General features: G+C 39.9%; 1 protein-coding gene across 24 annotated transcripts in view; it reads left to right on the top strand.

Moving 5' to 3' along the window:
• Window positions 1-17,900, top strand: part of TENM2 (teneurin transmembrane protein 2) — a 753,140-nt gene that overhangs the window by 607,625 nt on the left and 127,615 nt on the right. For all 24 annotated transcript variants that reach the window (XM_083430660.1, XM_083430659.1, XM_083430641.1 and 21 more), the window contains 2 exons: window positions 431-553; window positions 13,753-13,958. In XM_083430660.1, the coding sequence (XP_083286786.1) occupies window positions 431-553; window positions 13,753-13,958 (329 nt within the window). The remainder of the gene's footprint in view (window positions 1-430; window positions 554-13,752; window positions 13,959-17,900) is intronic.

The raw sequence follows: 17,900 nt of genomic DNA, 5'->3' as shown, positions 1-17,900 counted from the left end.
GCAGCTGTCAGACTTTCAACTGTATTCTTGGCATGTTTACTCAGCAGTAAGTCCCCCTTATTCGGTGGAACTGACTTCTATCTGATTGTGCACACTATTGCAGTCTTTGCACAACAAAATAATATGATTTTATTTTGAGGAATGTTTTGTCTTTATACTTTTTTTATAGTGGCATGTTAATGAACCACTTTTTGTCTCTTATCCAGTTATTTTTATTATATGTAGTCTTATCTATATATTTTTCATTGTACTACACTGAAGCAGTTCAACAAATATAAAATACATTGCTCCCATGCATTACACCCCTGCCCCGAAAAAAGCTTTTTTTCCTCCTGAAGCAGCTTTATTTTAAAATGGTTTTCTCTTCCCTCATGACTTTTGTAATGTATACATTGTATGTTTATTTTTCCCGGCTTTCTGTGTCTTGCAGCAATGCATATGCTTGGGCTAAACTGGCAGCTACAACCAGCAGATGGACACACCTTTAACAATGGGATACGGACTGGATTGCCAGGCTCTGATGATGTAGCAACAATGCCATCTGGAGGTAAAGGTGAGGATTCAGCTGCATCTTTTGCTATTTGTAGAACAGCCAGTCTTTCACATACAACAACCTGTAGTTAAGGCTTTAAAATAAATGTATTTCATTTGAGTATATTAAAAACATTATTCATAGTCCACTTCCAGGAGTATTGCTACTTGCATCATTTGACTACAGCAGTTCTTCTCCATGAATTCCACTTGTACTGCCATATCTGGCAAAATTGCAACAGTTTTAAAAGGGACCTTATCCTGCAATGTCAGCTTTAATACATAGCCCTAGCAGTTCTGAGCAACAATAATATGGACTGCTGAACTTCACATCCCATATTGTGGATAGCTTAGAAATCTTAAAGTGATTCAAAAACCAGGCATAACCAGAGTGAGGGGAAACAACATGGGGATTGCTTCTGAAGAAATAGATGATTGCTTCCATGCTTGCCTCATTGGGAAACTAAGAAAAAACAGGGGTTATATGGAGAAATGGTAGGATGGTCATTTTCCTTTAGAAATCTGCATATTTGAAGGAAAGCACAAACCATTTTTGTTTATAAAACATATGCTGAGGACTTTCAGGTCACCATATAAACTCTAGATTTTTGATCAGTTATGCTGAGGGTAGTTAACATGATGAATAGAGTTGTCAACTCCTTCCCGTCCCCCAGCCTTCTTTTCCCTTTGCTGTGGCTTGATATGCAGATATTAGCAAGCACTAAAATTTATCTCAGTGCCATAGAAGCTTTAACTTGCTGATTTCTGAAAAGTGAACTTCTGTTAACAACACAAGCCCAAGCTACGTAGGACATACCGTATTTTTTGCTCTATAATACTCACTTTTTCCCTCCTAAAAGGTACGGGGAAATGTGTGTGCGTCCTATGGAGCGAATGCAGGCTGCGCAGCTATCACAGAAGCCAGAACAGCAAGAGGGATTGCTGCTTTCACTGCGCAGCTATCCCTCTTGCTGTTCTGGCTTCGGAGGTTCAGAATATTTTTTTTCTTGTTTTCCTCCTCCAAAAACTAGGTGCGTCTTGTGGTCTGGTGCGTCTTATAGAGCGAAAAATACAGTACTTCTTACGGCCAGTTGGTAATCCTAAGCATGAATAGACCTCAAACACAGTATCACAATGAAGGGGATTGTTTCCGATTTACTCCCCTGTGGGCTTGCTGCTGCTCTTTCTGTCAAGGCCCTTGTGTGGCACAACAGGCAGAAGCTCAGCAAGCAGACCCTTTTCTGTCACAGAGATGAAGACATAAGAGTCCTCACCTGTTGAATGTTTCTGCCTGTAATACAAATGCTGATGACACAGGAATCTTGCCGGGGGTGGGGGGAGATTACCACATTTATCATGTACTGGCAGTCTCCAGGACTAGAGCAGAAAAGAAAGAAATGGATGATTTAGGAGCAGCTAGAAAAGAGCGAAAAATTGGACAGCAAAAAGAGTTGTGTGGCACCTTAAAAAAGAGTAACAAATTTTATTATGTCATCAGGTTTTGTGATCTAGAGGCCATCTCATCAGATATAAAGAAATTAATGATCTTTTTGAGTGACATCCCAAATAAAACCTTTGAATATTATATTTCAACCCGTATGTTATTCTCTGCAATAATAAAACAAACTTCAAAAAGACATGACATGGTAGCAGAAGTCTGAAAGGTCTGCCTTTTCCTTTTCATTCACTTAATTTAAGGCTAATATTGCCAGGCCAGCAGTTTTTAAGAAGCCCTCTGTCAAGCTTTTCACACACCAGCTGTTTCAGGTCCTGCCTCCTCGGTTGTGCAGAATGACCTTTCATAATTGACAGAGCCCAGGATGAAGCCAGCAACTACTTTAAAAAGATGATAGCCTTCCAAACTGAGAGAGACACATGTTAGCCCTTGAAATATGAGCAGTAAGATAACTCTGTCTTATGCTACCTTTTTGCAGTGTGGAAGTAATTGTGAACCTCTTAGGCTGAAAACCTCACTGAAAAGAGTGGGACTTGCATCTGAGTAAACATGCATAGGGCTGGCTATATAAGAAGCATTGTCTCCCTGTATGCAGGGGTGAGTGCACGTTTTGCTGTTGAAAACTGGCCAGGTGTTCTTTTTTTTTTTAAAAGAATATTTTTTTATTAACCGACCAATCACATCAAATCAAACCAAATTACATAAATTCCAAATTACACAGCCAAATTTTAAATTTTTGTTGGGGGTACCCATATTTCAAGTTCTGAAGGGGATCCAATCAACTTCTTGCTTCTTACTGCTGTTTTAATGTCCACAAATCTAATCTTATGATGTTCACAGTACTATCCAGTCATTTCTTCTTGTTTTTCCACATCTCTTGTTGTTATTTTCATATATTTTTCCTTTCTCTTTGTGACCTCTGATAGTCTCCACAAGCTGGTTAGACAGTTTGTAATCCTGCGTGGATATTATTATTTTTTATCCAGTAGCCATATCCAGACGTTTTCCATGTAACATCACTTCCATACATCAAAACAGTCTTAGCTTCATTAATCTTCACCAATCTGCCTCCTTTCTCAAAACCTCTGAGGAGATTCACCAGGAATGCAGTCTGAAAACCAGTCCGTTCCTTCTCTCAGCTATAAATCCTTTGGCAAGATGGCGACTCCGAATTAATTGCTGCGCCATTCCAAAAGCTCTTATTGCTTCTCGATCTCCATAAAGCATGCTTTTGGTTAAAGTTTATCTCCACACAGACTTTAATCATCCTGCTTGGGTCAGTTCAACCGACGATTCTAATGAGGAGGGGTTCTTGTAAATCACATAGAAGGAAAGTAAAAAAGGTCGTCCCCCCCATTCAGTCCCGTTGTCAACATACCCAGCCTTTGATGTATCTTCATCGTAAAATATTCCTGTTTCTCCAACCCGTCATCTTCTTTCGCAGAGGTCACTTAAATTAGCAGACTTCACTCCCCTTCTTCACTTGAAATATGTGCATTTGCTTTTTTTGTAATTAATTATTCCAAATTGCTGCAGCTAGTGCGTGATCAGAGACAGCGTCCAGGAGAGCCGAGGTCCACACAGGGGCATTCTGCCTAGGGCCCTCACCCCCTTCTTTCGAATTAGGGGGTGATTTATGGGCACAGCAGGCAAGGGCAGTGTTCCCCATTTCCTTGGGGCAACAAGGGAGGCTGCCTACTCCCATTACAGCCTCTTACAGCCCCGTGTGGGTCGGAGAGATGGTATTGTCGGCCATCTTCCAATGCGCCCCCTAGTGGCCCCAGCCAGGTGTTCTTCTTGTACTAATAAACTTGGTATTTTATCAAAGCATGATCAAAGCATGATCAAAAGCTGAAAGTAATGTAGTATGTTGAGTGGGCATTTGTCATTACAAACTTGGATGCTTTGGCCAGAAAAACTGTGGTGAAACAGAGGGAAGGATAAACATAGCAGTACACAATATTTGTCTGCTGCTAATTAATCAGGGTATGCTACAGGGTCACAGCCTGACCTACTGTGGGTTTTACCTGGAACACTATCACTATTCAGATGTGTGGTTAAAAATTAAGAAGTGGTTTCCAAAATGCATGTTTCAGCTAAATGTATGTCCCAGGTCTAAAATGGTTGAAAACTACTAATCTACAAATATCTAAAGAGAATAAGCACCAGATAGAGAGGGGGGATTTTCCACACAGTGCAGGTAGGCATGGTTGTTCCATCCATAACTCCTAAATAATTCAAATGATAGAATAGTGGGTAAACAATCAAATGGATTATTTCTAGTTCTAATTTTTCTATGCTATGATGTCCTGACTTCTAAATATACTCAGATTATTAGACACAGTAACCTAGGAAGTGTGACCTGCTATGTACAGCTTCGTATTGCAAATGGTAGACTGTACAGTGGTGCCCCGCAAGACGAATGCCTCGGAAGACGAAAAACTAGCAAGACGAAAGAGTTTTTCGTTTTCTGAGTTGCTTCGCAAGACGGATTTCCCTATGGGCTTGCTTCACAAAACGAAACGTCTTGCGCCTTTTTTTTAAAACCGCCATTGCATTCCTATGGGAAACCGTCAATACACAGTGGTGCTTCGCAAGACGAAAAAACTCGCATAATGAAAAAACTCGCAGAACGAATTAATTTCGTCTTGCGAGGCACCACTGTATTATAAAAATCAACTTACCAATTATTTTGAACATGTGACCATTCTAACATGCAAGCACGTGTGGAGTAAGAAATTAACACATTGCACAGTATTGCTCCTCCTCATCTTCTCTGATATTTGTATTGAAAGCTAAAATGTCAAATTCCATATCTGCAGCACCCTTGTTTATCCCACAAAGCATTGTTGCATTTAGTCATTTACTTAGGCTGTGTTTTAATCAAGGTACGCAATGTGTTGTGGGACGCTTAACCTTATTAAGTACTGTACCAAGTAAATTATACCTTAGGGCACATTAAGATGCAAACAAGCAAAAGGCTGTAATGTGAATTCATGCAGCATTGAACATTGGTAAAGGTTTTGATTTCTGAGCACTTGGGATGTTTCATAAACTTCTGTGTACTACTTTCAAAGCACTGTAATTGATGTGAAATCCATTATCATTACTCATGTGAAATACAATTAATGTGAATTATTTGGTATTACATCACTTGTTTGTGAATTGTTATTGTTTATATTTTTATTGAATTTATATCCCACCCTTCCTCCTGAAGGAGTCAAGGAGCCCAAAGGCTTTGATAATCCTTCATCCTTAGCATTTGTACTCTGAGATACTGTACATCACACTTGTCACCTTTCTGATGATGTTGAAGTGAACCCATGATATAGTGATTTGTCAAACCTTTAGTCACTACATGGGTGACTAACTACGTGGGGTACCAGACAAGGATTTCTGGTTGTGACCTTCCCATGCAGTGTCAAGATGCACTGTGCTTACCCCATAGGTTTCTGTCAAAAATAAGAACAGTCGGATGGGCCTGAAACTGTTCCATCAGAAGCGCAGCACAATAAAAGGAGCTGCCCCACAGGGTAGGCAGTGTCAGGAGCACATTTCCACCCCATTTCCTGCCAGTTTGTCTATGGAAGTGGAGGTTGGAAGAAGATACTCTCCCTGCTCATCTGATTGTGGATGGTCAACAGAAGGAAAATCTAGAGAAGGAAATATATCATTTTAGGATGATGTCTTGTCTGCCTGGCTAAACATTGTATGAACCTTAGCTCAACACATCTTCTCTGAATGACATGTGGGCATAAATAAGACCAAGGCAGCTGAACTCACCCATGGCACCACCAAGAACAGCTCTGACTCTGTCCAGTGTATTTTGACAATCTTTAAGAAGCTGTGGCATATTGAGCAAACATTTATTCATCCATGGGGTGTTTGCTCAACATGCCACAGTTTCTTAAAGATTGTCAAAATACACTGGACAGAGCCAGAGCTGTTCTTGGTGGTGCAGATGAGAGCCTTCCTATGGACAACAGTTAGTCGCTGGCTTCAGGGCTTGTGGGGAGGGGGATTTTGACCACAGGTGGATTGGCTGGGTCCTGTGGGTTTTTTCCTTCCTGAAAGCAATCTTCACAACTTTGGAGTGGATCCTTAGTAGGGAGGAGCATGGGAGGGGCACCTCACTCCAACCCAGCATGGAATCCCCTTAAGGGACCTTGGAGGGTGGTGCTTTCCAGAAGCTCAGCTTCAGGGCTGGTGGGCCACAGCACGCCCTACTAGTGACTGGATGAGGTCCACTGGAAGCTGTTCACACTGTGGCAGACCTCAACAGTGGTTGAATGACAGGTTGTCAATCAGCTGGTGGGCTCGTTGATCACATGCATACATGCTCAGTAGAGTTGTGGCCCAATATAATCCAGCACCACCACAGCTTCACTGTGTCTGGGTCTTAAATCTTCCAAACTTCCTTGATATTGGTTAATATGAGCTCAGTTCTGAGAAACAAAATGTGCTATCCTGGGCACATTCAATAATGTTATGAGTCAATTTGTCTGTCTGAGATGCAGCTTATGCTGCTATTGTCCATGCTGTGTCATTTTCAGAATATCCTTTTGAAGGGGGGATATAAATGGATACCTTTGGCCTCAGATTTTTTCCCCCACTCGGGCATGCTTGAGGAGTACTGAGCTCCACTCTGCAGTGCACATAACAAAACAATAATTTGAACTGGGTAAATAACACCCCTCTAAAAATAAATAATGGAGAAAGGAGATCAATCTTATATTTACAGGTGGCTAAATACATATTTGATTTACAGATCAAAATGACTTCCCTGGGTAAAAAGAAGAAATAAGCATTTAAAACTTCCTTTCATATAGACTTGTGATAAAAGAGAAAAAACTGCAAAGTATTTTTAGCAGCTATGAGACCTGAGATAAGCAAACTCCAAGACACCAGCTTGCAGCATTTTTAAATTCTGCGACTGTTATTCTATTCTAGAGTATTATAGTTTAGCTAAAGGCTCACCTCTTCTTCTTTTTTTAGATTTTCTCCATGGTTTCTTCTAGCTTATGCTATATCAAAATGTTACTAATGGTTTGCATTAGCCTCTGAAATATGCACAAGTAAATGAACAGATTGACAAACAGTGGGTGAAAATGGGGGATGCAAGCATTCCTGTAGACCAGAGTTTTTCAACCTTTTTGTGTCCACATCTTCCTTGAACAACTGCATTCTTTCTGTGGCATCCCTGTGGGGCTCAGGAGCCCAGTTATGTCACCCCTTACCTGCCGAGCTGGCAGTCTCTCACCCTTTTCGAACACCCTTGTGGAGTGTTTCCTCAACCTCCTCTCCTCTCCCCTCTCCTTGGGAGTCCTCTGAGCTCCCCCCCCCGCCCCCGCCCCAAAGAGAAGTGACTCCTCACACTGTCCAACGGGGCCCTGGAACCTGTCTGTCCATTCCCAACAGCAAAGGCTGGTGGACTGGCTGGCCTAGGGTCCCTCGCCCACTTGCTTACTTATTCCAGTGCTGCCTCAGCTCCTGGCAACCAGCACCCCCTGGCCAGCCCCAGAGGCACCTCAGGAGCTTGTAGCCAGTACTGCTGCAAGATTTTGGAAGGCAGAGACACAAGAAGGCATCAGAGGAAGGGAGGGAAGGAAAGAGAAATAGAGGCCAGTGTTGCCTGCGGCAACCCTGACCATCATTCAAGGCACTCCAGGGTGCCATGGCACACTGGTTGAAAACTACTGCTGTAGACCATGAAAACAAAATGGATCAATGCTGCAAATAAATACATTTGTTTAAGCTATCTAGGACCTCTGGAAAACCCAAGTTATTTAAAGAGTGTCTTTAGTGCAAAATTTGTTACTCTGTATGTGCATATATATATATACTCACACACACATAAGATTTGCAGTGCTTTAGTTTTAGAAACAAAGTAGATCAGACTGGATATGAGTTTATTTAATGGCAACATTGCAGCCTGGTTGTATGTATGTGTTATACACCATTCCAATCTCCAAGTGGTGTGAAATTCAAGGGGTTCCAGGCGCCTTTATGATATATGGTAGATTTACACATATATACGATGGAGGGGTTCACAGCATTAACACCCTATTCCAGGAATTTGAATCCTTGCTTAGATTTTAACATTTACTGGATCCACGAATTAATAGGGTCTCGGTATGTAGCCTAGCCCCACCGTAAAAAAACCTCATATGTTTCATCTACTGTTTCATGCCTAGGTCTGAGCTGTTAGTACTCTTTCTGCCTATCTAATCACACACTACTGAACTCTAACTCTCTCTCTCTCTCTCTCTCTCTCTCTCTCACACACACACACACACACACATTCCCCCCATGTATGTTTATTTTAGTATTTTGACCATCTGAAATGTGTTCTTTTCTTCTACATTTAAAAAACTGTTTAGTGTTCATTTAGAGCAAGTAAGTTGACATTGCAGCTTTGGTGAGAGATAGGCACTTTTTTAGTTCTAGGAAGTAAATCAGTAGTTACTACAGGAGAATGTAGACTCAGCAGAACTATAAGCAAGTGCTATTAGCAGAATTTATTGACAGCTCAAAACTGTATCATGTATGGCATGAACTGTGTTAATAGACAATGAAATACAAGTCTTCTGAGCCCTTCTAAGAGTTCAAATGATCCCTGGGCTAGTTGCACTGCCTATAGAATTAATGGGAATGAAGTGTGATGTCTTACAAAATACTCAGTATTCAGTTTTATTTGCTACAGATAAAAATATGTGGTGCAGAATAATTTCTAAAGCAGATTTATGCAGGCGTACTTTGTAACTTTTGTTAAATTTTACAGATACTCTTGTAGGGGCTTCATTTCTATAACCTACCTTGCAGCATCTTTTTATCATTTCAGTTTTAGATGAACTAAGTCAGGGGTCAGCAACCTAAGGCCCATGGGCCAGAAGCGGCCTGCGGAGGTCATTTGACTGGCCCACGAGCCACCCCCAAACTGAGTTGCCCGCTCGCACGCTGTGCTAAACTGGCACAGCGCGACGTAGGGACTTCCTTCCACGGTGCCAAAAATCGCCCTTGCGCATGCACAGATGCTGGAAATCGCAAGCGTGCGCACTCACACACGTGCGCAATCCGGCCCATGGAGGGATCTCCACAGGGCCAATCCGGCCCAGGCAAGATAAACCTTGCTGACCCCTGAACTAAGTCTAAGGAGACAAAACTGTTCAAAACTGATTTGCCTCTAATGCTTGTAGGAGACACTACTATTTTTAATTGTATTTCGTTTTAATTGACTGAAATATTTGAAATTTGTTCCTGAGTTGTACATTGCCTAATTATGCACAATTCCATAAAATTATAACATTTGAATGTGATGTCAAATTGATTAGTTTAACATCACCATGAAAAAAGGATAACTCATGTAGCTAACCAATTTAGTCCATTATTCCTAAAGTACATCTTCAAAGATCTGTATTAAATAGTCTATCCACTGCAGTAACAAGAAGTATGAAATATGCAAGTATGAGGCTACTACAGTGGTCTTTCCATCACAGCCTTCGACTTCTGCTATGTAGCCTTCCACTTTAAAACACCTGTTACTTTTGCAGAAGGAGTAAGCTGTTCTAGAGCCCAAAGCTAAGTTTTTCAGAGAGCTTCTTATTAACTTCACTGCAGTTTGGTTCATGCTTATGAAATATTCAGATAAGGAAATTGAAAACAAAGTTAATTAATTCTGCAAATACTCCTTACTACGCAAGTATGCTGAAGGCACATGATATATGTATTCTCCACCATTTCAGTACAGGGGACATTTTTCAGTTACTACAATGCCATTTGCTTATCACATCTTTAATGTGCCAGTATGCCTCAATTAAAGAGAAAACATATCTTAATGAAACATACAAGCCAATAATTGATAATATGGAAGGGCATACAGTGGACAAAAAAAGGAAACAAGTTCTTTTAAAAACATCTTCCTGTCTTTGCACTGTGACAGTGTCCATAGGTGTAAGGCTGTCCCTGCACTGGTATAGTATTTAAATGGGACCTATTCATATACAATTTAACGTTTGTGGGATCAAATTGCACAGTCAAGCGATGTGGTTTGGCTCACTTGCATAGAACTTGGAATCTCTGTGATGCAATGGGTCAGTTCATCTGACTGTTAACCAGGTTGGTGGTTCAAGCCCACCCAGGGACATCTGTGGGCAGGATTCATGCATTGCAGGGGATTGGAATAGATGACACTCAAGGTCCCTTCCAACTCTATGGTTCATGTGGATAAACCCTGTTCAAAAACTATACCCATGTGTGGGTGACTTGAGTGGTGAAGGTGGCGACAGGCATCTCCAATGGGCTCCCTCACTGCAAATGGGAAAAGTTAGGGTAGAGTGGTTTGGTTTATAAGACAATGTTAAATATTCATTTTGCTAGCTCATGTTTCACAATGAGCTGGTAGAACAAAGAATCAGAAGTTCTGTCTTCTTGTCCTACCCATCGGAAGGTATCCATGGGGTCATACTTGGGCTCAATTTCCAAAGCATTGCCAATGGCTTGGCAGTGGTGTTTTGCTGCTCTCTTAGCCCAGCCCACGGCTGTGACCTTACAGCAACCCTTCAAGCAATCATGTAGGGTTGACTTAGGCTTTTGTGGGGAAGCATCACCTTGGCTTAAGTCAACTAGAGTCCATTGTCATCTTGGAAGCAAAGATCAACAAAGCTTAGCAGAGAAAGGGAAACTGTAGGACAGATGTTTGTTGACTTACTGCTGAATATTATGTGCATATATCATGGTCCTCTTACCAGGTTCAGGAGCAGATAATGTGATCTGTTACCCACAATAGAGGTGTGTCAATCCACAAAACGGTATTATTTTATTTAAAAGTTAAAATCTAGACATGTTTTTAACCCATGGAAACTTCCTCAGTGGATTATATTCTCCCCATACCGCTCCAAACAACAGAATTGTATGGCACCTTAAATTATGCCTTAAGCTTTTAGTTCTTACATTGACATAAGATTCTGTGTTGTTTTTGAACAAATAGTAAAGCTGTTATGTTTTCGTTATTTGACTCATTGCTTGGGTAACCTTGGGTCTATAGTCCAAGCATGGAAGTTACAATATTAGGAAAAGCTTTGTTGTCTTAATTGAATGATGAAATCTGCATCAATTTGCAAATACATGGCACTTCTTACGTTCTTAAGTGATAGATGCAAATTACACCTTTTATATTCTAGCCTTTCTATCCATCACTGCCACTGACTGATGTGCTACCCTTAGTACATTGTCATGCTCTTGATAGTTGGTATTTCTCTTTTTAATATGAGGATGCCAATACCTGGTTGTGTTGCTTGGTTCCTCAATGTGTGCAAGGTACTTACAGATCCTCAGATGAAAGACAGTGCTTGTAGAAAGGATCATTGTTCCATTATGAATCTTCACTTGATACCTCTTGAGGATGATGAGTTGCTCAGGCATACCCACATAGGCATGTTGCTTGATATTACATTAATCCCATTTGTTCCATTTGTAGCCAACATGCTCTTGTGTTTCTCTTTGCCTTTTCTTTGTCCTCGGATATTGTTGAAGACCCATTAACCTAGAAAATTCAAAAAAGACACAGCTTATTAAAAACTGTTATTCAAAGATTAACAATGTTCAGTCAAAGCATTCTCTTACCATGTAAAGACATTGGCAACAGAATATGTTTAAATGGCTTTTCATTACATGCAAGTGTAAGCCTCAAGAGCACAGGCAATTTGGAATTTAAAATTGAAAACTTGTTGCAGTGGTAATTACATTTAAAGACAATGGATGCAGAGGATATGTTTTGGTACTTACTTGGATTATACACACTTCCCTGCCACATTGTTATGCCCTTGTTGAAAGTGCTGTCTCTCAAAGATAATATTTGGCAAAAATTATGACAGATTTTGGCAAACTGATTCACTTCCAGAGGTGTAACTATATCCTAGATGTGTGTTCTTATATGGGTGCAAATTTATCTAAACCATATTTGTGATCATGTCAACATATCAGATTTAACGATCTGAAATAAAAACATATAGTGATATAAACTATAAATATTCTTATAAATATGCATTAGAAGGGTAGAAAAAAGCTTCCATTTTATCACGTACTTTAAAGCAGCTGGATAGCTGAAACTAAAATAAGAGTCACAATCTTGAAATACTTTCATTTTATTTTAGTTAAAGTTTCTATCCAGTCCCTCATCATTGCCTCTGAAAATCTTAACACATGTGCAACTCTGTATTGGGAGAGGTGTTCCTGAGCTCCAATTTTTTAAGCAACACTTGGAATTGGATCGAGTAACATATACGTAGTTAGTACAGATCTCAAAGAATCAAAGTAAATAAAATAAGCTGATCTACTTAACAATCTGGCAGTAACATTCTGCACTAACCGTAGCTTTTGAACCACATTCAAGGGAAATCCATGTTGAAAGTGTTACAGAGTTTCATAATCCAAACAGGAGATTACCAGAAGATGAGTATCTGTGGCCAGCGGTGACCAGGAATGCCATAGCTGATGAACTAGCTAAACATCATAATAAGCGCTCCATGGCACTGGCACTACCTGACAATACTGCATGCAAGAGTACCCTCAAGCTATACAGCTGCCCAAGTCACCGAATTAAATTGTATTGCAAAAGCTCCAATATACACAATATTTGTTCTACTAACTTATGGAATTAATTGTTGAAAGATGTGACTTTTAGTCAAGGTTCTTTAAATCATTAGACAAATATTGGGATTATTCTTGCCTTTGTGCCACGTTTGTAAGCTGCTTTGGAGCACCTGGTTGTCATATCAAAGATGGTTCTGCATGAAATGAAATGATCCAGCAAGGCAGTTCTTATGTCCTCATTGTTATACTACCACACACCAATAATGAACAAAAAAATCCAATCTAAAAGCGACAAAATTATGCAGACAAAATCATGAAGCCCAAACTACCTTATGTTGCATTGCTGAAAAGACAAATAATGGGTGATGCTCTTATTTATTTTATTTAAAAATATTTTTCTACCAAACTTCTTCCAAAATCTCACAGTTTTCCCATGTGCAGTCCAAATTAGCTTGTCCAGAAAGAAGTTGTTTGTCAAGAATCAGCAAGGGGGTTTTAACTATATTGGGGAGATAATTTTAGTTTTCAGCTGGTCAAGTTTCAAGCAACACGAGCCTTTGGAAAACAATACATTTGGTTTCATTCTAATCTTATATTTAGCAGAAGCAAATCTAAAATTAATGGACTTGGGTTTTTCTTTTTCTAATAGTTTGATTGTTTACGAACTTGCTTGGTATTTGACATATGATGAATAAAATTCCTCAATCAGTGAATTTACATTGAAATTACCCCCTTCCTTTCCCTTTTGAAATTACTGCCTTACTTTCCCATGTGGATTTATTTTTATATCCCATTCACATTAGGATGTTGAAAAGGCTGCAAGGAGCTTTTAATGTGCTTAGCTGCCTCTCTGCTCTTATTATGTTTGATCAGTAAAGAGCAATCATGGAATTAAAAATGGGAGAGGAAGCTGTATGCAAGATTTCAGAAGCCCCAGGGAGCAAGTTTATAGCTTTCTAAGAAGCAGATTCTCACACTTACACTGAAATAACTCTATTGAAAGCAGTGTATTTTCACTACTTTTTTTAAAGAAATGGGTTGATAAATTAGTCTTGTCAATTAAGTTTTGCTTTGACGTCTAAGATTGCCACACAGTTTCATCTTAAATGAGACTGCTAAATATATAGCTATTTGAATCTGACTTTCATCTGCTTTTATTGGCTCTTGTCTTCCAGGACCTTGGGCCTCTAGAAACAACAGCATAGATAGCGGGGAGGCAGAGGTCGGACGGAGGGTCACTCAGGAAGTACCACAAGGAGTATTCTGGCGGTCACAAATCCATATCACACAGCCACAATTCCTGAAATTCAATATCTCGTTAGGAAAGGATGCCCTTTTTGCTGTATACATAAGAAGAGGACTGCCACCTTCACATGTTCAGGTACTGTATGAAGCTGTTTCATGGGGGGAAGTGTTAGTGATTATTTTAATTTTTTGGTGGGATTATGTTCTGAGATCTGGAGATACAGAGTTTCTGAAAGAATTTTGTGAGTTTCCCTGCCTCCACTTCACCTTATTGGCTGCTACTTGTAGGAGTGAGGAAATTCAGCAGTACAATAACCCACCAAGTTGTTTTGTATTACTAGACTTTGCTGTGAATGGAGAAGAAAGAGAACGTACAGAACTGCTGTTTTCTGCAAAAACTTTGCATTTCCCATAACATTTCTTGTCAGAGTGAGCTGCTGCAGAACATATGGAATATTATCTGTGTCCTAGGTTGCCTTGCTGTGTGTTAATTTGTAGTAGCATTCGTATGGATGCAGCTCTTCTATATTTTCATCATTTTGGATGTTCTTAGTTTAAAGAGAGAATTACCAGGTGAAAATTCAGTTCCATCTCCTTAACATAGCTCAAACACAGCAGATCCATAAGGCACATTCTATCCTGGGATTTTACTTTATTGTTGTCTTGAATAAGTTTTTAAATCCACAAATCTTGGCTTAAGCTTTCTCCTGAGTGAGCTTTTTCCCTGCAGGAGCCTACAGCTCAAGCATTCCCCAGACAAAAGCTTCAATTCTTCTTTTATCCTGGCTTGAGTTAACAATATTCACCTATTTCAATAACCAAAAATTATGCACTAACTTTCTGCACAGCTATAAAGCTTGACAATAGGGTAACTCAACTGAGCAGGATCCATCGATTGCTTAATGTGATTCTAGAAACAAACAGTCAGCCTGTTCCATATCAAAATGAAAGCAGCAATAAAAGCTCCCCCCCCCCTTTACATCTCACTAGATTAATAGAAATAATCTGAATTTGACATTGGATGTTGCCCTAAAGTTAAAATTGAAAACACCATGTTCCTTCAGTTTAAAAATGTGATCTGTGAAAAGAGCATAAAACTTCACTTGACAGTTCATCACTGATGAGTGCTGATATGCCAAAGCAAGTCGAATCCTTTGTGGGAACAAGTCAATAATCAGAAAATTAGGTACATGATTAACCTGAGACTATGAAGACTCAGATCCTGTCTGAGAGCTCCAATGAGATTGAAACTTCTCTGTATTACTGTTTAGCAAATATTCCAAGAGCCTAGTTTAGTCAGTCAAACTGATGGAGCTGTATACTTGTTCAGAATATGTTTTGCAATTCTGTGGATAGGGAGTAGTGTTTCAGAGGGACAGCAAAATTCCATAAATGCTGGCTTGCAATGCTTGTGAGCTTAACGTAAAAGAATGCAGCGCTATCTCAGGCAATTTGGTTTCTATCATGTGGCAAATTATAAAATATTTGCTAAACCTTTTGCCTCCCCCCCCCCCATGTGAAGGGGCTGTCAGGAGGAGTGAGAGTTCCTATAATAATGTTTAGTGGTAAGCTGTAGGTACAATATTATTCAGCTGAGTGTCATTAGCGGCTGAGTTGCTAAGGACCGGGTGGCAAGTTTGTGCTGAATTCCAAACTGACATTTCCCAGTGCATTTTAGACTGTGGGATATGTTGGTGAGACGTCCGTAGGATATGTTGGTGAGAAAGATGTTTTATAGTAAGTTTTGCTAAACTTTCTTACAAGGTAACCACACTAAAAAGTTAAAAATTGTTTATTTGTCATTATAGGAAGAAACAGTATGAGGTGCCCTGAGGTAATTTTCCTATGAACATTTGCATGATAGTACAGGGAGTAGAAATAGCAAGGGAGAAAAAGGCAGGTAGTGAAAGGGAAGGAATCCGTTGACTAAGAGAAAGCTCTAGATAATACTTACCCTTTAGAGACACTTCAGAGATTCAAAGAACACAGCAAAAGAAGAGAGATCACAATGCTCTTCCTTTTTTACTTTTGGTGTTGCATGGGACTTGCAGTATCTCCGTGGGGAAACTTCTTTTGCTTCTTCTTTGAAGGTTCAAACTACGTCTTAGGAACTTGCCTTGCCTGAATATGCTTCACTCACTGTATTCTTTTGTAATTAGCATTTGGCGCTTCAAAAACACAAATAACAACAGAACCCATTAAATGCAGCATGAAGGCATACATTCCAAGAAGTGGGGAAAATGCAAAACTGAATAATTCCATGATGCAACACTCAGCACTTCATAGGAGCATCAAGGACAACTTCACCTCAAAACCAAGGAAGCACTGCATCTGATTGCATTGCTTCTATTATATCAACAGCTTCTCTGTGAGGAGCAGGATAGACAAGATTGCAAATAAAAGGCTGGTGAAGAGAAAAATTCTTTGTAACAAGCCTATGCCTGATGCTGGGGAGGTGGGAGGTGAGGAAGCTGGATGGTTTAGAAGTGGGAGGAAAAAAGGAAGTAGAACAGTTCAGCCTGATGTTCACCTGAAAGCAAGTGGCATGGCTATATTTTAGTTTGAAAAAGAAGTGGGATGTCAACCCATCCTATCCAGCCTTACTTTGAATTGTTATAACAATTCAGAGTTGTTTTTTTTAAAAAAAATACAAATCCTGCACAAAGCATAGCAAGGGGCTTTTTATTGGTTTACAGGAGCTGGGTTTGTTATAACAGGAGTGGGGAGATCTGTGGCGCTCCAGATGTTGGGATCAGATAGAATCATAGAGTTGAGGGGACCATGAGGATCATCTAGTCCAACCTCCTGCAATGCAGGAATATGCAGCTGTCCCATACGGGGATCGAAACTGCAGCCTTTGGTTATCAGCACCAACTGAGCTATCCAGGCTAAATTGTTAGACTTAGCTTCTTATCAGCCTAAGCCAGCATAGGCAATGCTCAAGGATGACGGGAGCTGTAGTCCAAGAACACCTGAAGGGCCACAGGTTCCATAACTGCTTTACAATAACTCTTAACATTTTTGTTTCTATATGGTGGCTCTTTCTGTTTACAGATCCATTCTTTCCTAAGAAATATAGTTCTTTTGAGATGTCTAGAATGGTCAGTGCTCAACATTTTCAAAGACCTCTATTCTGCGTGGGTAGAATCTGCAGCGTTTCTTCCTGATTAGCAGAAATGCTGTCCCTGTCTTTCATTACGTGGCCCACATCTTACACTTTTATCTGTCTATACATGGCTTTAGGGAGAATGTGACATTTTCAGCAAGAACATTTTGTAAAAACAATTCATTATAATAGTGCACTATATCAGATCAATAGAGCTGAAAAATGCAAAGCAATGAGCCAAGTGACCAAGTGGTAAAGCAGAATCAGACCTAGGATTTTTGTCTGGGGCAGGTTTGCTCTAAGAGTAAAATATTCTTTGATTTAATTAGTTAGCTATAATTCATACAGCACCTCAAATGACAAAAAGTCAGCTCTTCCCTTCTTCCCCACCCCCATTTTGTAGTATCCTCATAATACTTCTCTGTAAAAAACCATATAGAAATTCAAAACATTGCCAGTTATCATAGGATACATTAAAGGAATTTTCTTTGTATTCAGCAAACTGCTCACATGACAGTGTAATGTTGTTAAGAGGTAACTCAAGTAAGATTACAGGTCAAGTTTTGCAAGTATCGATTGGTCCAAAACTTTATTTATTACTGGTATTATTTAATTTATTACTAGTGTCATGAAAGCTGAGGTTTTCCCTTTTTGTTTGAGTAAACTGCTCTGATGAACAACTAAACATGGAAGAGAGACAACAAAATATACAAGACACTCTGCAAGCATGTTACCTTTCCCCAGGGCTCTGTTGTATACATAAATTAAACAGGCATTTTCAGTGGGTCAGCTCGAATGGCTTATCTGTTTAACAATAGTGTTGCACTTCTAGTTGTGGAATGAGACCAGGTCCCTGCAGCTACAGCCACTTCAAACCATTTTAGCTCCTCAGTGTGCTGTTCCTCTTCGATCCTACCAACTGCTGAGCCTGCCTGCTGTCTGAGATAGAATCAGTATCAGACGCAGGGGAGG

This window comes from Podarcis tiliguerta (genome assembly GCF_965153285.1).
Source record: "Podarcis tiliguerta genome assembly, chromosome: 2".
In the NCBI taxonomy this organism is placed as follows: domain Eukaryota; kingdom Metazoa; phylum Chordata; class Lepidosauria; order Squamata; family Lacertidae; genus Podarcis; species Podarcis tiliguerta.
This window is presented reverse-complemented; position numbering and strand designations above follow the sequence as displayed.